This window comes from Strongylocentrotus purpuratus, unplaced genomic scaffold (genome assembly GCF_000002235.5).
Source record: "Strongylocentrotus purpuratus isolate Spur 01 unplaced genomic scaffold, Spur_5.0 spur5_scaffold_5, whole genome shotgun sequence".
Taxonomy (NCBI): domain Eukaryota; kingdom Metazoa; phylum Echinodermata; class Echinoidea; order Camarodonta; family Strongylocentrotidae; genus Strongylocentrotus; species Strongylocentrotus purpuratus.
In genome coordinates this window covers 23,933,046-23,950,713 of record NW_022145611.1, presented here as the reverse complement: position 1 = coordinate 23,950,713, position 17,668 = coordinate 23,933,046, and the positions used below count along the sequence as shown (strand labels likewise).

Here is a 17,668-nt window from a genome sequence, read left to right as displayed (position 1 = left end):
ACAAATTTTCTTCTTCAAAGTTACACTTTATATATTGTTATTCCAAATATTAAAATTTCAAGCAATATCATTATTATGTTAATTTGTCATACCTTATATATAACTCTTTACATTATATAGAGGTTTGCAAACTTTAGAGAAGAAAATTGGTAAATAATACCTTTACACAGAAATATCATTAAAGTGGAACTGGGCATTCTATCTTTCACCTTCTCATAGAAATATTTTACCCAATTTGTTTTTCAAAAGAAATCTTGCCATTTCATTCTGGGCTGATGTGTAATGTCATAGGCCTGAATTCACAAAGGAGGTTTACATTTAACCCATGGTTTAAACCCTCATTTACATAACCCATGGTTTAAAACAAGCGCAAAATCATGGGTTATGGAAATGAGGGTTTAAACCATGGGTTAAATTTAAACCTCCTTTGTGAATTCGGGCCATAGACTTTAGATAAGTATGCGTTATAATAGAAAGATTGTAGGCCCTACTAATAATAAAGAAACAATACAAAATATAAAAACACACATGATTTAGTCCTTTTCCGTTATTATTTATGCATATAATATAATTACAATAGATTGTGCATATGTCAGTCATGATCTAATATACAAATATCATAATCAGTTAAACAATTTAATTTATCTCGACCCAGGTGAGGTGAATGGGTACCTGGCAGAAATTAATTCCTTGAAATGCTAGAGCCTCGTAATGGCAGCTAGGCTAAAGCCGGGGTAATCATTTCCAAATTTGGAAGTGCATAGAGACGTTTAAATGTCATATGCGCTATTCCAGGACCGAATATTATTATTATAAACAAGGCCTTGGTTTGGAGGTTGATAGGTTTGATGTATGAATTTTTCTTATTACTTCACATACAGTGTAGAATTTAATTTTCAATGAGTTCGGTTCATTTAGCCATGAATTATCCTAGATTAGGGTTTTTAGTACCTCACAAGCCAGTTCACGGTTGCAGTCTGAGCATGAGCAGATAAAGGTCATTGCAGAACAAATTTTGAAACACACGGAGACGAAATACTGGATACGTGCTCTCAGTGCAATCCATGGTACACAGGTGGAGGTATTCTTTGAAAAGGGGGAACAAAGGCTATTTATATAGCACATCCATCACTGTAGGAGTGATTTTTTCAAAATGTACAATTTGGGACCTCTTCATGTTTTAAAGTTCTGTGGATACTCGGGGTCATTGCAGTAAGGTGCTAACCGTGAACTGGTCTATTAGTACCTGGTACAAAGGATAAAAAACTACATATAACAGTCTCCTGACGACGGATAGTCGACCTGTTCAAAACGTCGAGCCACTCATCCTCTCCAAGCGCTATAGTTCTCCTTAGATATAAGCTAAGAAAGAAAACCAACAGTCTTTTTCAAGACTATACCAAACAGTCCTTTTCAGGACTACAAACCCTCAAGAAAGATTACAGAGAGTCCTTTTCAGGACTCCTCAATCCTCCCTCTCTCTCACATGGTGCACTCGCAAGCCTACTGTATACATATAACATGTTAAGTTGATCAGCATTTCTTACAATATAATCTTAATTCATTGCCATATGCATGTACCCTCTCTATTTATTTGAGTTTACTTCCTCACAGAAACTGTTCATAACGGATTTTAGCTATAAAGTCCCCATAAGAGCAAGAAATATAGAGATACAGTCAAACCTGTCTTAGCGGTCACCTCTCTCTCTCTCTATATATATACATGTACAGTAAAGGCAAGATATTTTGTCTTCCTCAAGAAAGAAACGTGGGTTAATTGTAGGACCAGTCTACAATTGCCACCATCATTTGTGTACTTCAATGATTTGGTGCGTGTTGGGTAGGAATAATTCATTAAAATCATCTCTTTTGTGTTTCAATGACATTTAAATGCTACAAGACATGGCTTTCATTGTCCACTTCAATGTGTAATTAGACAAAAAGAAAGAGTTGCATAATATCATAAATATTGTTTTTACCAGGACAAAAAAAAAACCCCAACAACAACATCGTAAAGGTGTATGTACATAGAAGTTAAGGCTTAATTCAAGTACATGTATGCTAAAACTTTATAAAGATGACGATCTTTATCATATTCACTATAGATTCTTAAGGTTCTTACAAAATATATACATGGACTACTGGCCATTCTATGTCATAACTACAAATTTATATGGAAAAATGACCAAACTAAAGCAAGCGTGTCCAAATGGAGCCTCCTTGTGATGATAGTTAAAGTTGCTATACATTGTGCAAATGTCCTTCCAAGGTTAAAAATGTTTATCATTGAAAGTCCTGTCCCACTGTGTTGTCCTTGCGGAACATGAGACTGCTCTGGTACTTGGACTGAGCGGTATGAAACTCTGGCCTAAGACCGTCGTAGCGTTCAAAGTTTGGATGTTTTGCCTCCACCCTTACTCTTGGTTCTACTTCGTTCATGCGTTCTCGCTTGTCCAGGAAGAGACTCTCGTCATGAGGTCCTTTTGGAATGATGCCACTCATTTCACAGTTCTGTATAATAAAGTGGATAAATAGTTGTGAATTACATTCACTACATATGGATCTACAATAAATTAACTGAATGGAACCACCCTACTGAAATAAAACTTAATAAATAAATAAATAAAAAAAACAGTGAAAACCAACATGGAACAGAGACAATAAAAGTCCTATTTGCTTTAGGGTCAGGGGGTAAGGTGGTCCGGTTCATTTCATTCATGTTTGAAAAACAATGTAGAAACACTGTTTCAAGGGGGTAAGACAACGCAATAGGCAAAGTACTGCATTTAGTTAAATGTGTTCATAAAAATATATTACAGACATGAAATTTGAAGACAGATAAAGAATTAAACAATTATTTTTTACTTTACAATACACTGCTTTAGAGTTGACATAGACCAACTCTCATACTAATGACAGTTAGCAAACACATTTTCTAAAAAAATATGAATGCCTGTTTTGGGGCAACACTAATACTGCCAATTAAGCTTCACTAATCATAGCCATCAAATTAATATGACCCCCTCATCTGTTTTTAAAGTAGTATAGGATGTTAATGTTAAATAAGAATTTGTGTTTTTTATTGGTAAATCTAGAGATTTTGCTGCCATATTTCACTTACCTTAACAAGTAACTCTCTGTTCTTCATATCATTCTTCCACTCTGGTACGTATCTTCTTGGAATTACAGGATGCAACTTTGAAAATCTTGGTATGCTGGATAAAATAACAGGAATACAGAGAAGGACAGCAAACATAAAAATCTCGTCATTTTGTACTTTGCATATGACTTTCTCCACTTGAGTCCAAAAAATGTGCGTCAGTTTCTATAATCATTACTCAATATTGCACTCCACCCATTATCCGTATTAAAATTACAAGTTATCACTTGTTATTCCAGAGGTGGTTTATTCTTCTAAGGGGTTTGCAGTTCCGAAGATTCACAATTCTGTAACCATATTGGTGTTACCATTTTTTCAAGTTTTCCTTAATTAATTCGCGTTTTTCAGGAATAATATTCAGTTATCTATTTTGCTAATATTAATAGGGTGTCTGATCGCGCACCAGGTTTTGTGTGCTAAAACCCTTCCCATAGACATTGCACACATCCCTATTGAGTCTATTGCATTGCAAAATTGGTCAAGTTTTTAAAAATAAATTGAGATTCAAACCTTAATCTGTTGTAATCCTGAAGGTGATACTCAATAAATGAGATGTCATATGAAAGGGCAGATTAATTCCCATATTTCTAAAGGGGGGGTCATTTCAAATTTCTAAAAATATCTTGGTCAAACAGTGATTTAAATGTGTTTCCATGGCAACTCGGGAGATTTCCAACTTTTGAGAATCGACCCCCCGAGGGATAATTAGTTCAAGTATTAAGGAATATGTTGATTTTCTTTTTTTTTGCTAGCCCCTAGGGATCATGTAGATGATGTACGATTTAAGTTTGAAAATACCCTTCCCCCACTTTTTGCATATAGATTCTAGGCCTAATTAATGCATTAGAATGCAGCTGTTGAGCAAAAAATGATAACTCGGCATGAACCACTTTTTTGTCCATTCTGACCAAAATGCTATGAGTTTTTGAGGGGCTGTATCTTTTGATAGAAACATCGGTGAGTCTTGAAATTTGAAATGTATTATTCTGATTATATTTTTCAATTCAAATATAAAACAAAAATGGTGAAAAACGATCCAAAATTGAAAATTGAAAAATCGTTCAGACACCCTAATAATATATTAATTAGAAATAAGAGAAATCTCACATTTCCCTAGCCCTGCAAAACCAAGTCTAGCTACAAAATATATGGCCATATAGACTAGCATAGTAGCAGTATATTGTATAAATCTTTAGTATAGAGTCTAGGACGAGATCTAGACTATACTTTTGGATAAGAACAACAAGAAATATAAAAAAAATCTCTAGAATTAGATCTAGACCTAGTCTATGCACAAACCAGTTTAATAGGTAACACCTTCGAAAATCAACAAACGAAAGATGTGTATATTTACTTCGACTACGACAATCTAATATATGTCCTGCCTCCTGGAGTGCATAACAAAAATAGAGTTGTAACTTTTGCCATTGGATTTAAACGAAAGAGTAGTCTGGATCGATCTAGATCTAGATAGATCTAGGTCTAGATCTATGCATTAAAGGTAAAGACCAGTATTGGAAACGCCCCAATTTCAAAAAATGAAATGGAAGCTCTCATTACCAATCATGTGAAAGAATATGTTTTGACTAATACATGATGATAAAAAATTTGCCGGGAAACCGCCTACTAATTCATATATTTGGTAAATTTGTTTCTCTCATGGTCTGTGAGAGATATAGGGTAGTCCCATATACATCTTTCTGTGTATAAGTTAGTGCTTGTAACTTTACAAAGAATGTGCCAAATTTCTTATCATTTTGATGATTCCAGAACCTTGCAGATGCTAGATGCTAGATGATCAACCTTTTCTGATCAATTCCACAACGTTTCTTTCACAATGCAAACGCATGACCATAACTGGTCTTTACCTTTAAGTAAAAGAAAAACTGATACACTTCTGAAGTAGCTCCAAACTAACTGTCATAGATATCCATCCTTCATTATATTATCTAACATAGTCTAGGTCTTAAAAGACAAAGGCATAGACTCTACACTGAGACTGAGAGTAAGATTAACGACCCAAGTCACCGAACACGGACATGGCCGTGCACGGGAAACTCCCGGAGCCCTGTGGCTGCCGGCTGTTGGAGCGACCTCCAACTTCCAAAGTCCGTGGCCGTGGCCGGTTGGGGTTGTACTTGTATTTAGCCCTACGTTTTCACTATCAAACATGAAATGTAATAATACCTTTGGTAACTTGTCCCGTTCTGCTTCTTTTCTGCCATGATTTATGCGAGATATAAACAAATGTAACACAGGATAACACAATATCTCTGATCGGACATTCACCAATATTATACAACACTAGCTGTGCCCGGTATTGTAAACAAAGCATGAACGCGGCTTCACGTTGTCATGGTGCACAAGTGTAGTGCAGTGAGGTCAAAGTTCCGCTCGTCTCTCTCGCTGCGTCTCACTTACGGGGGATCGGGATGAATGAATGATATAAATGAATGCATGCATGAGTGAATCATGGATAAATGAACTAGAATATGGTCAAGATGATTATGGTACAAATGGGAAAAATATGGCGACGTTGGCGATATAATGGATTAAATAATGGTAATAATCATAATGGGATGGTATCCCTACTAATCCCACGACCGTGGGGCACTCGTGAGGAAAAGGATGGCGGTACTTTCTAAAAGTAGAAGAACATCGAATTAGGAGCTCATGGGGCGGGCCGCTATATAGAGAGTGTAGAGTTGTGTGTGTGCAGTGGCGTAGACAGGTTCGTACACCTGGGGGGGATGACTCAGGGGCGGATCTAGCTTTTTGCTAAGGGGGGGGGGGTTGACCAAAATAATGACGATGCAGTCCACGAGCCGCGAAGCGGCGAGCCGATTTTTTTTGGGGTGTTTATTTGAACCCCGTAAGTGATGTTTTCCTGGCATTTATTAACACAATGGAGACCATAAAAAGCAGTGCATGATAACGTCTTTTTAAATCAAGTAACAGTTAAATACACAGTTATATCCAGAGTTATCATGTGTTTGGTTAAGTTACCAGATGAGTTGAATATCTTCTCACAATATTTGCACTTGAAAGGGTTTCTCTCCAGCGTGCGTTCTTTTTTTTCTTTTTTTTTCTTTTTTTTTTCTTCTTTTTTTTTTTGTTTGTTTTTTGGTCCGCCCAAGGGGGGGTTTAAACCCCCTAACCCCCCCCCCCCCCCCCCTCCGTAGATCCGCGCCTGTTTAATCTTGTGGTTATCTTGTGGTTTCCAAACCACAAGATAACCACAAAATACTTGTAAGATTTTCTTTTTTTTACCGTCTGAATTGGCTTTCACCGTGTGAATGCGGCTAATAACAATAAACACAATTACAATAATGATGAGGATTATTATTATCATCATCATAATTATTATTATTATTAATATTATAATTGTTTTCATTATTATTATTACTATTATTATCATCATTATGACTTATTAAGTAAGCAAATATCATTCCCCAAAACCTGGGGGGGATGATTGTACATGCCATCCCCCCCACCTTGTGAGGTGGGGGGGATGCATCCCCCTCATCCCCCCCGTTGTCTACGCCCCTGTGTGTGTGTGTGGGGGGGGGGGTCGGGTAGTGTGTTTCCATTCTATATTATTTTTTAAAACCCATACCCCACCTTCATTCAATGACCGAAAGAAGAAAACATATTAACAACACTGACTCTCGCTCCACCCCCCCCCCCCATCATTTTTGTCTGAAAAGGACTTCCTTCGCCTCACCGAGGCTCTCATCGTCACTCCTCATTCATTCTCTTTCCCCCCCCCCCCCCATCAAATATTTTTTTCCTTTTTTACTAGAGGTTGAATCCGAAGCCAAAACATCAGATAAAACTGATCTTTACTTCGGTTTGTGTTCATATAATTCCATGATAGGCCTACTTGGATTGGACAGTGCATTATAATAATATGCCTACTTAAATGTCTGGCCGGTGCATACCGTTGGACTTGCCTTCCTATCTTTCTCCCACCGTTTTTTCCACTTGTCATGTGTATGTGTGCGTGTGTGTTCTGGGGGAGATGATGATAACTGAAAATACAATTTCATGAAGGAATGCAAAATTAAGAGTAGACCATATATATAGGGATTTCAAAATCTGTATCATAACAATTACGTCCAGTGGCGGATCCAGGAGTTTCTTATCGGGGGGGGGGGCACAAAATTGCATGGGGGTTGAATATATGGAAAACGATGGAACGGAGTGACTAAGCGGGGGTGGGTCTGGGAGGGGATCAGAACCCCCTCCCTGAGTAGGAAGCATTTGCAATTTTAGAACCACATTAGGCGCATTTTCAGGCGCATCATTAATTTTGAGAACCACATTTTGCGCATTAATGTCCACCTCCCCAATGTCCACCGGCACTTCCTGGGGAAAAAAACAAGGCCTTCTGATAGGTTAGAAGATAGAGAAAAGTGATCTGTCACGTCGCGAGACGTTGTATATGCTGCGTTGCTGCATGCACAATATAGACGGTGGTCTGGTACTTCACCAGTACTTGCGAAAATGTTATCTAGTGTATATATATAAACTGTGTTGTTATCAGGGGCGTCGTTAGACCTTTTTCAGTGGCGGGGGGGGGGGTGTATAAACCACCGATTACCGACAAAACTAGCCACCAATTACCGACAAATTTTTTGTTTTATTTTTTTAAATTTATTTCTGATATTTATACAGGGTGGCACATATCACCAATTTGGTGGTCTTCAATGAGGCCCTGTTTGGTAATAATAAAAAAAATAACAGCATCAAAAACAAAATAGATAAATACACAAGCATATAAACAGGTAAAATACAAATTAATTGGTATCCCCTTGAAATAACTGATCATTCAAGAATCATCCTTGATCATTTACAAGAAATAGGTAAATGGATTTTTCAAATTAAATACAATTTTTAAAACGTTCATTTAATAATCTAAATAAAGCTTAACGCACGGGATACCAAAATAAATATTGTTATATACATATTAACAATTGCTCTTTAACTAATACACTTAGGTTGTTTAAAAGATATAGCTGAAAATGGATGTAATGAATACATGATATAACGATAACCATGTCAACCAAATTTCATAATTTTGCAAATAGGAAAAAATGGGCCTGGGCCAGGAACTAAGTTATTTTTCAGTGTTTCCCCTCCCGCGCAAAGCGCGGAAGCTTTGACACTTCATTAAATTATTAGAGAAAGAAGACGATTCGTTGTCCCGTTCCCGACTCTTAATTCTTCTTTCGCCCCTCCCGCGCGAAGCGCAGAAGCTATGACGTTTCATTAAATCATTACAGAAAGAAGACGATTCGTTGTACCGCTTTTGACTCTTAATCCTAAATGTCTGAATTCAGTTTACCCGACACAGCGGACCCAACACAGCAACATAATTATCTATGCGTATTTTTCTTGCCCCCTCGACGTGGTGACTCCACCCAATATCCCCCTCTCTCTCTTACTCCCACCCTTCTTCTCTCAGGCTCTTACCCTCTCTCTCGTTCATCTCCCGTTTCTTTTGTTTCCTTTTTCTCTTCTTTTGTTCCTTTTCTTTCTTTCTTTTTTCTTTTCCTTTCTTTCCTCTCCTTCCTCTTTTTCTTTTTTCTCATTCTTTCTTCCTTCTCTTTCCTTTCTTTCCTTTCTTTTCCCTTTTTTCCTTTCTTTTCTCTCCCTTTCCCACTCATTTTCCCTTTCCCCTTTTTTTCATTTTCCCGACAGCAGCGCAATTTTACCGACAATATCCTGACAGGTGGGGGCGTCGCATCCCCATCCACCCACCCCCCCCCCCCCCTTAGCGACCCCCTGGTTGTTATCCCATTATTCTTTTAAAATAAATGCAATTCCTCATGCTCTCGTTGTTAAATTCTCCTTCCCCCTTTTCCCATCTCTTCTTTTGTTGTTCTTCTTGTTCCTTTTTTTGGGGGGGGGGGGAGGGGCAACACGCCTAGCAAGAGGGACCCCATATTATGCAAACTGCAAAAGTGCGTGCCCCCTTCCCCGCCCCTTTCCCGATAAAAAAATCACCTTCTTATAATATCATCCCACTTTCTTTCTTTTCCCTTCTCATTATTCCCCTTTCGCTTCCCCGTCTTCCACCTTTCTTCCTTTTCCGCCTTTTTCTCTCCTCTCTCTTCCCCTTTCTTCCTTCCCCCTCCCTTTCTCCTCCCCCTTTTCCTCCTCCCTCTTTTCTTCTTCTTTCTCTCTCCCTTTTCTTTCTTTTCATCTCCTTTTTCTTTCCCCCTCCTTTTTTCTCCCTTTCTCCCTTTTTCTCAAGGTCGATAACAATATGTGTATGGCCCAGATAATATAGAACGGTCGCGGAACTAGGAGGGTCGGGCTGCAGCCCCTCCCCACTGTTTTATTTGACTTGTTTTATTAATGCATGGCCTAGATGAACTGTATCCAGCATGCACACTTCTTTGACCAGCCAACAGATAGTAGAACCCGTGGCTATCGCTAACAAGATCGCTAAGAAGCAAGTCCACTCAAAGCTTAGACGTGGCTCCTTTTCTCAGAGATGTATCAATGAATGGAACAAGGGAGATCATAGCTTTAAATCCAATTTGTTGAAATTTTGGTCGTCAAGAAAAGATCAATCTGACCCAGAAGAGTCCTTCGTTTGTCCATGTTCGTCAACAGCGCAACTAAACTTTGATTCCCAATCAGGGCGGCGATCCCAGGGGGGGGGGGGGGGGGGGGGGGAGGGGGGGGGGGGGGGGGGGGGGGGGGGGGGGGGGGCGGGTGGGGGGGGGGGGGGGGGGGGGGGGGGGGGGGGGGGGGGGGGGGGGGGGGGGGGGGGGGGGGGGGGTGGGGGGGGGGGGGGGGGGGGGGGGGGGGGGGGGGGGGGGGGGGGAAACGTCCCCCCTCGATTTTTGTAGGGGATCATCGTCCCCCCCCCCCCCCCCCTCCCGGAAAATTTGAAAAATTGCAAACAAATAATGTACAGCAAATACTGACTATAGACTGCAACACACTTTTAGGGTTTGGAGGGCCCAAAAGTGCAGCGTTTTAGACAAATAAAATGCGAAAATCTTATGCTCCTTCGCATAATATCCTTCAAAATGTACAAGTGAAAAGAAAAGTGAAGTGTGAAAAAAGTACATTGTTTGTTTTCATACTATAGTTTTGCTAAGGAATATAATTTTGTAATACAACAGAACTTCAAAACCTGTGCGTGGGTAGTCACTTTCGTCACCTTCACCCCTCTCATTCACTTTGCTCACTCACTCGAGATTGGGGCACTCCCCCCCCCCCCCCCCCCAAAAAAAAAAAGTTTTTGTCATTTCGTCCCCCCGGTCATGAAAAGAAATCGCCGCCCCTGGTCCCAATATGGATTCTTCATCCTAATGTCAACGAGAGGCAATAGATGCCTATACTTCCAACTATCCAAGTGATGCATTCTGATTATGCTCAGTCGAGATCCGAAATGGTATACTGCCATCTATCGTTCAGCCACATGCAAGCGCAACCTTAAATGCTGTGATCACCGATTTCTCTTTTTGTTGAAAAAGGTAAATATATTTTCGTTTCATTCCAGTCTATTCGAAATAAAAACGGTTTTATGGAATAAATGAGGTGGTTGTTGATTGTGAGGTGATTTCTCCCGTTTAGGCATAGCCGATATACCGGTAGATTCTAGTCTTTATACAAAATTATAGACGAGTTGGCATGCTCTCTACGCAGCGGGACGGTATGGTAATAACCCTCTCGGTGCTCTGCCCGGCCTCTGCCAGCGCAGGTCCCGTCATCAGAGACGAGGCCTGAAGCCCACGGCGCGGCCAACAATTCATGGGTTGTAATGGGGTCCAGACAACTCGCCACAAAGACAACCCGCCCCAAGACAACCCGCCCCAAGACAACCGCCACAATACCCTGGACATCCCGCCACAATACCCTGGACAATCCGCCACAATACCCTGGACAACGCCACAGCCTTTTCGGACAATCGCGCACACACTTTTTCCCATCATGATTTCTAGATCTAAAATGAAATGAAATTGTCATTTTTCATGATTTTCGTGCTTTTATAAACACAGTCATTACAAAGAATAAAGAATAAAGTTGATTTCCCTAATGTAATAATAATATATATTGAAATGAAATTGTCATTTTTCATGATTTTCGTGCTTTTATAAACAGTCATTAAAAAGAATAAGGTTGATTTCCCTTGTAACAATAATATACTTTTGATCTAGAGGTCTATAACAGCTGCATTTTTCTGTCCCAGAATTTTTTTATGGTAGGATACTGGAAGCACTGGCGTACTGATGGGGGGGGGGGGTGGGGGGGGGGAGGTAATATTAGAATGTAAAGATACGCCAAAGATACATAGCAGCATATTCCTACCATGAAAAGTTTCCTGAGACATGAACTTAAAAATCGTAGTCGTAACTCGTAGTCGTAGTACGCCTGGCTTGGGTTCGTCCAAAATAGATTCTTGTTGCAAGCGCAAGGAAAATCATCTTTATTCTTTAGAACAGCTCTCAAAATACTCACAATTTCCATGTTTCCTGTCATAACTGTGTTTATAAAAGCACGAAAATCATGAAAAATGACAATTTCATCTAAGATGAGGGATTTTAGATCTAGAAATCATGAGGGGAAAAAGTGTGGCGAGTTGTCCGAAAAGGCTGTGGCGAGTTGTCCAGGGTATTGTGGCGGGTTGTCCAGGTATTGTGGCGGGATGTCCAGGGTATTGTGGCGGGTTGTCTTGGGGCGGGTTGTCTTTGTGGCGAGTTGTCCGGGATTCGTTGTAATATATCAGGATATGTCGCGGTTGTGTGCCGCACGCGTAAGTTAATTTAAAAATATGAAAGCGTCTCTTTTGCTTGTGACTTTGGATTTGTTCATAGCACTACACTAACTAGCAATTTTTAGCCATGATGTACATGATGTAGGTGTCTGATCGTGCACTCGGCCCGGTTTTGTGTGCTAAAATCCTTCCCATAAAGATTGCACACAACCCTATGCAGTCCATTTGCATTGGGCGCTCATGCAAATTGGTCAATGACATGGTTTGACCAATACCAATACTGCTCACATGATCTTGAAGGGATACTCATTAAGTGAGGTGTCATATGAAAGAGCAGCTTTTTTTCTCCAGGGGCTCAACGCTGAACTCTACAAATATCTTGATCAAAACGGCGATATAAACATTTATACAGTAGGCTTGCGGGTGCACCATGTTAGAGAGAGAGAGAGGATGTGTATTGTGTAGTCCTGAAAAGGACTGTTTTGTGTAGTCTTAAAAAAGACTGTTGCCTGTTGGTAATCTTTCTTACCTTATAGTTCTAAGGAGAACTATAGCGCTTGGAGATGACGAGTGGCAGGACTGGCTCGACGTTTCGAATAAGGTTGACTATCCGTCGTCAGGAGTGGAGTATAGCTGGCGTGCGTGAGCTTAAACATTGTTTTCATGGCAAGTGCGTAGCAGGGAGGGGGGGTGAAGCGCGAAAGCTTTGACGTTTCATTAGATTACTAGAGAAAGAAGGCGATTCGTTGTACCGTTCTTGACTCTTAATCCTTGTCTAAATTCAGTTTCTATTGACGTTCATTGAATTATTAAAAAACGATTCGTTGTACCGCTCTCGAATCTTAATCCTTGTTTGAATCAAGTTCCCTTCCTCCGCGCATAGCGCGGAAGTAACTGACGTTTCATTAAATTAATAAAGAAAGAAGACGATTCTTTGTACCATTCTCGACTCTTAATCATTATCTGAATTCAGCTTGCCCCCCTGCGCAGAAGCTTTGACGTTTCATCAAATTATTTGAGAAAGAAGACGATTCATTGTACCATTCTCGACTCTTAATCCTTATCTGAATTCAGTTTCCCCCCACTCCTCCCGCGCATACAGTAGCACGAAAGCTTTGACGTTTCATTAAATTATTAGAGAAAGAAGACGATTCGTTGTACCATTCTCGACTCTTAATCCTTATCTGAATTCAGTTTCCCCCCGCTCCTTCCGCGCGAAGCGCGAAAGCTTTGACGTTTCATTAAATTATTAGAGAAAGAAATGATTCGTTGTACCGTTCTCGACTCTTAATCCTTTCTTCTTTCTCTTTTTTTTTTTTTTTTTTTGGCCGGCGTTTTTTTGGGGGGCGATCGCCCCCACCGGCCCCTCTGGCTATGCGCCTGTTTCATGGTAACTAGGAGATTTACCAATTTTTTATGAATTGAGCCCCCGACGGGTAAGTTGGGCCAGCTGAAAGGAATATATTAGTGCGCTTATTTATTCTCTAGTCCCAACGGATTATGAGCAGTTACAGTTTGAAAATACCATTACCCCAAGCTTTTCATATCGCGCTGTGAAGCTGTCGAGCAAAAATTATAACTGGGCGTGTACCACTTTTTTGTCCATTCTGGACAAAAATTGTAAGAATATTGCCTAGATTTTTTGGGTGGCTGTATCTTTTGATAGAAACATCGGTGAGCCTTGGAATTTGAAATGTGTTTTTCTGAGTAGTTGATTTTTTCCATTATCCAACCATGATGGTTAAAAACAATCCAAAGGGAAAATTGAAAACTCGTTCAGACACCCGAAGTGCATGTATGTAGTATTCGGATCATCATCTGGCTCTCACTAATCTCAGACTCTCTCTCTCATGAGACATGACTTTCATCATGCGCTTGGGTCCAATTCCTCGCTGAGCAGACAGAAATCAAAAAATGATTTTTGCCACGTTGTGTGTTCTATGTTCTCGGTGCCCCCCCCCCCCCCCCCCCCCCCCCCCCCCCCCCCCCCCCCCCCCCCCCCCGGATTTGCCACTGCTATATACAATGAATATTTTGAAACATAAACGTTCTCTTTGTTTTTTTAATCTCTTTTGGTCTAATACAGACTCTACCAAAGATTTCCATCATGTTTGAGATCTTTACAAGAATGAGACCCCTTCTGTCATCAGCTTGCCGGATGTGTCATCACCATTCTGCTGTCAAAGGTAATGTACCTCCAAAACTCAGGGAAATAAGCATGAAAAGATTTCACAACAGAGAGTATTCTGTATCTGGATGGGCCACTGTCAAATAGCAATATGTAATGTGTTTGTTCAATCTATATAACACATAGTCAGTATAGTACTGTACCAGCAGTAGAAAATTACAAGAAATCACAAATATATATCACAAAGTGAATCAATTAACCTGAGAGGGGTTAAACCTACTACCATGATCACCAAAAATTCTCTCTTAGAATTTAAAGAGAGAAAGAATATCAGAAAATGCTAATAAACTGTCAAAGATCTTGATTTTGAAGGTAAAAAATAATTCCTAATCAGTTAAGGAATTACTTCCAAAAGCTGCAGATATTTCATGTTATTAGAGGAGTAAATTTTCATGAGATGTGATTTTCTTACCTTGGTATAATCATAACTGTTTGGACTAATATGAATAATTGAATAGTATCCTTACAAGATCCACATGTGTTAATTCCATTTGTACATGTATCTTTCACCATACTACAGGAGTTTCTTTCTTTGGATCCATGGCCAGCTCACTACAGGCCTCCCTCTTCAAGCCCACACTTCAGTCCGTGCGCAGTATCACTATCAATCAGCTTCATAGACGGGGTCCCTTCCGCAGGAAGCCAAACCCCAATATGACTTTTGCGATGGACAAGCGCCCTCAGATGAAGGGGGTGGTACTGAAGACCCTCATCCGCAAGCCCAAAAAGCCTAACTCTGCCAACAGGAAGTGTGCCAAGGTGAGGCTAAGCAATGGTCGGGAGGTGGTGGCCTTCATCCCAGGGGAAGGGCATAACCTCCAGGAACACAACATCGTCTTGGTGGAAGGTGGCAGGACGCAGGACTTGCCTGGTGTCAAACATACCGTCATCAGGGGAAAGTATGACTGTGGACATGTTATCAAGAAGAAATGAACAATCCACCATCTAGTGTAGTGGACTTTACAGCATGTTCGGACACAAGGAAAGAGTATCAATGTGTTGAAAGTTGGATCAAATTTCCTATGCACAGAAGGACAAGGAAAGATCAAGCAGTTGAAGCGTTAGGGGTACACTTGGGCAATAATGCCAATAAGTGGCTGGGGGTAATTGTATACCTCATGCAGAGTGTCTCTCTCATATGAACATGAATTTAAGCTCTCCAAGCCCTAAATAGGGTTGATACCACTGATACATTTTGATATTTATATCTCAGACTTGGCATAAAGGGTGTGTATGGATCATATGACGCTTGTAATATCAATCATACCTGACAAGATGTTTGTACTGATTTGAATACATGTAGTTTCAAATTTATTCGAAAAATTGCATTAGTAATTTATTAATTACACTATATTCCAAGAAGTTTGAATGAGTAGTGTAATGTGACACAAATTACATGACATTAATTAATCCCTGTATTAAATTGAACAATTCACCTATCTTTAATGGAAACCAGTATAGGAGACATGTTATGAGATAATCAGTCTAGAGATGTCGACTCATACTCTCTAATTGTGCTCGTCATTATGTGAGATGTGCTTTAGCTGTGTGATCACTATCAAGACTCAAAAGTCCTTGTTTTGTATGATGATTCAGAATTAATTTTGAATCAAGGTTTGGTGCTAGGACCATTTGTTAAAGCAGCTTTCCTCAGTGTACCAAGACTTTGTTGTGTTAGCTAAAAAGAGGCCAGAATATTTTTTTTCTCACTTGTGTCGGTCTTCTCTAACAATGAGTAAAAAATGCTATTGAGCTGAAGTTTGAACTTCTGCATATGAGCCCTAAATAGCTGCCTTTGAGGTACTTTACAGGCTTTGATCCGCATACAAACATTGTATTTATTTCCTTTTTCTGCAATTGCTCTGCCCAAATCCGATTATATAGTCGGACAAAGCTTCAAATTAAAATCGGGTTCAAGATACGTAAATTAAGCTTGTCTTAAAATAATGAGGGGTGGCAACTCAATGTACTGTAGAATTTTTTTTCACATGATATTTTGGGGCCCTGATAGCAATGCTCTATTGAATTTACACTACAGCATCTCTTTGGTTCTTTGATGGTTCTCTGTTGGGTTGCGACCCTGGAAGTGTGAAACTGTCGAAAGTTGTTTCCAACAAAAATGCCCCCTACAAATATTTGAGTAGTTTTGCTTTGTGGATATAAAGAGGGATCTGATCATATGTCATATTGAACTCTGTTGTGAAAGCAATAATTTCTGAGCTTAGATGGTTGTATTCAAGGCTTTGTAAAATGTTTCAACTGTACTCTTGTCAGTTAATGATGAGACACTATAGCATCTCTTTGATGGTTCTTTGATGGTTCAACTGCAAGTGAATAGTTTAGACAGGTCCTTTGTTTAGACTTGGCATTATTCAATATGTCTGACAAGATATTCAACCTGTGCTTGAGACCCTTTGAGCTGTCCAATTCATTTAGCCTTTTATGTTTCATATCAAAACGAATTTAATATACGGGTACATGTTAGTTTACATGTGTATGTAACATACATTACATACTATATGTACCCGTATATAAGTGATAAAAAGAAACCGTTCATGCAAGTTTTGATTAACAACATTATCATCATGCAATGGTGTTTGTTACCTAAAGATTTTGAGGATTATACTGAACCACTAACTTGAGTGATATTATTCTTGTCATTAATGATCTAGTATTGCAATAAGTCGTGTACGATGTGTATCATGGCATTTTTATGAATGAATAAATTACTTCCAGAACATACTGCGTGTATGGTAGATTGTTAAGTACATGTAAAGTTTATTACTTGTAACTAAGAAAATACTGACAATCGGATTAGTTGTTAGAGTTGTGATGAATACGATTCCAGCAATTACAAAATATAAGAAATTAATAGATATATTAAACAAATAGACAATTTATAAACGAATGAATAGATAAATAGATGAAAAGATAGATTAATAAGAAATGAATGAATGAATGAATGAGTGAAAGAATAAACAAATAAATAATTTCTTTTTTTAAAGAATACATGAAGAAATACATAAAAGATAAATGGATAAATAAATGAATGGATGAATAGATAAATTAAAAACGATATGATACATAAATAAATATATGACAGACATCACATAAATGGATATAAATGATATAATAATAAATTAAATTTTAAAAAAATGAATATGAATCAATAAGTCAAACAAGAAGGTCAGAGTGAGAGAAAGGAAGAGTGATGGAGAATGTCGAGAAAGACTAAAAGATGTAATCTAGAGAGGAAACCAAAGGATTTTGTGGATAAGTTAATATGAATAACTTCTTAGAAGGGTATTGAATGAAAATCCTTAGGAAATTTCTAAGCAGAAATCAGAACATTATATGTTTAATAAGTTAGAAATTGAAAGTACAAACAATTGTATGAAGAAGAACAAATTTAAAGTAAAGTCAGCAAGAGAGTCGAACTTTTTTTTATATTTCATTTTAATATATTAACCAAAAAAAATACCGTCGGTGGCGCTGTTTAAGATAAACTCTGTTAGATCATGATTTCAAGGTTTGAGGGGTGAACTTAGTATGAATGGAATAAATTCCACACATTTTCTGGTTT

At 39.0% G+C, this 17,668-nt stretch overlaps 2 protein-coding genes across 2 annotated transcripts; one reads left to right on the top strand and one right to left on the bottom strand.

Annotated features, from left to right (window-relative positions):
• Positions 1 to 1,572: 1,572 nt before the first annotated feature.
• LOC754355 (testis-expressed protein 43-like) lies at positions 1,573 to 5,459 on the bottom strand. Its single transcript, XM_001178789.4, has 3 exons — positions 5,348 to 5,459; positions 3,122 to 3,215; positions 1,573 to 2,511 (listed from the first exon to the last, which is right to left on the bottom strand). Exons 1-3 carry the CDS (start codon positions 5,383 to 5,385, stop codon positions 2,284 to 2,286), a joined length of 360 nt encoding a protein of 119 aa, XP_001178789.2. The 5' UTR covers positions 5,386 to 5,459; the 3' UTR covers positions 1,573 to 2,283.
• A 5,143-nt stretch (positions 5,460 to 10,602) lies between these two features.
• LOC591130 (28S ribosomal protein S12, mitochondrial) lies at positions 10,603 to 16,827 on the top strand. The gene is made up of 3 exons (XM_030999494.1): positions 10,603 to 10,656; positions 13,984 to 14,083; positions 14,606 to 16,827. Exons 2-3 carry the CDS (start codon positions 14,005 to 14,007, stop codon positions 15,016 to 15,018), a joined length of 492 nt encoding a protein of 163 aa, XP_030855354.1. The 5' UTR covers positions 10,603 to 10,656; positions 13,984 to 14,004; the 3' UTR covers positions 15,019 to 16,827.
• The last annotated feature ends 841 nt before the right edge of the window (positions 16,828 to 17,668 follow it).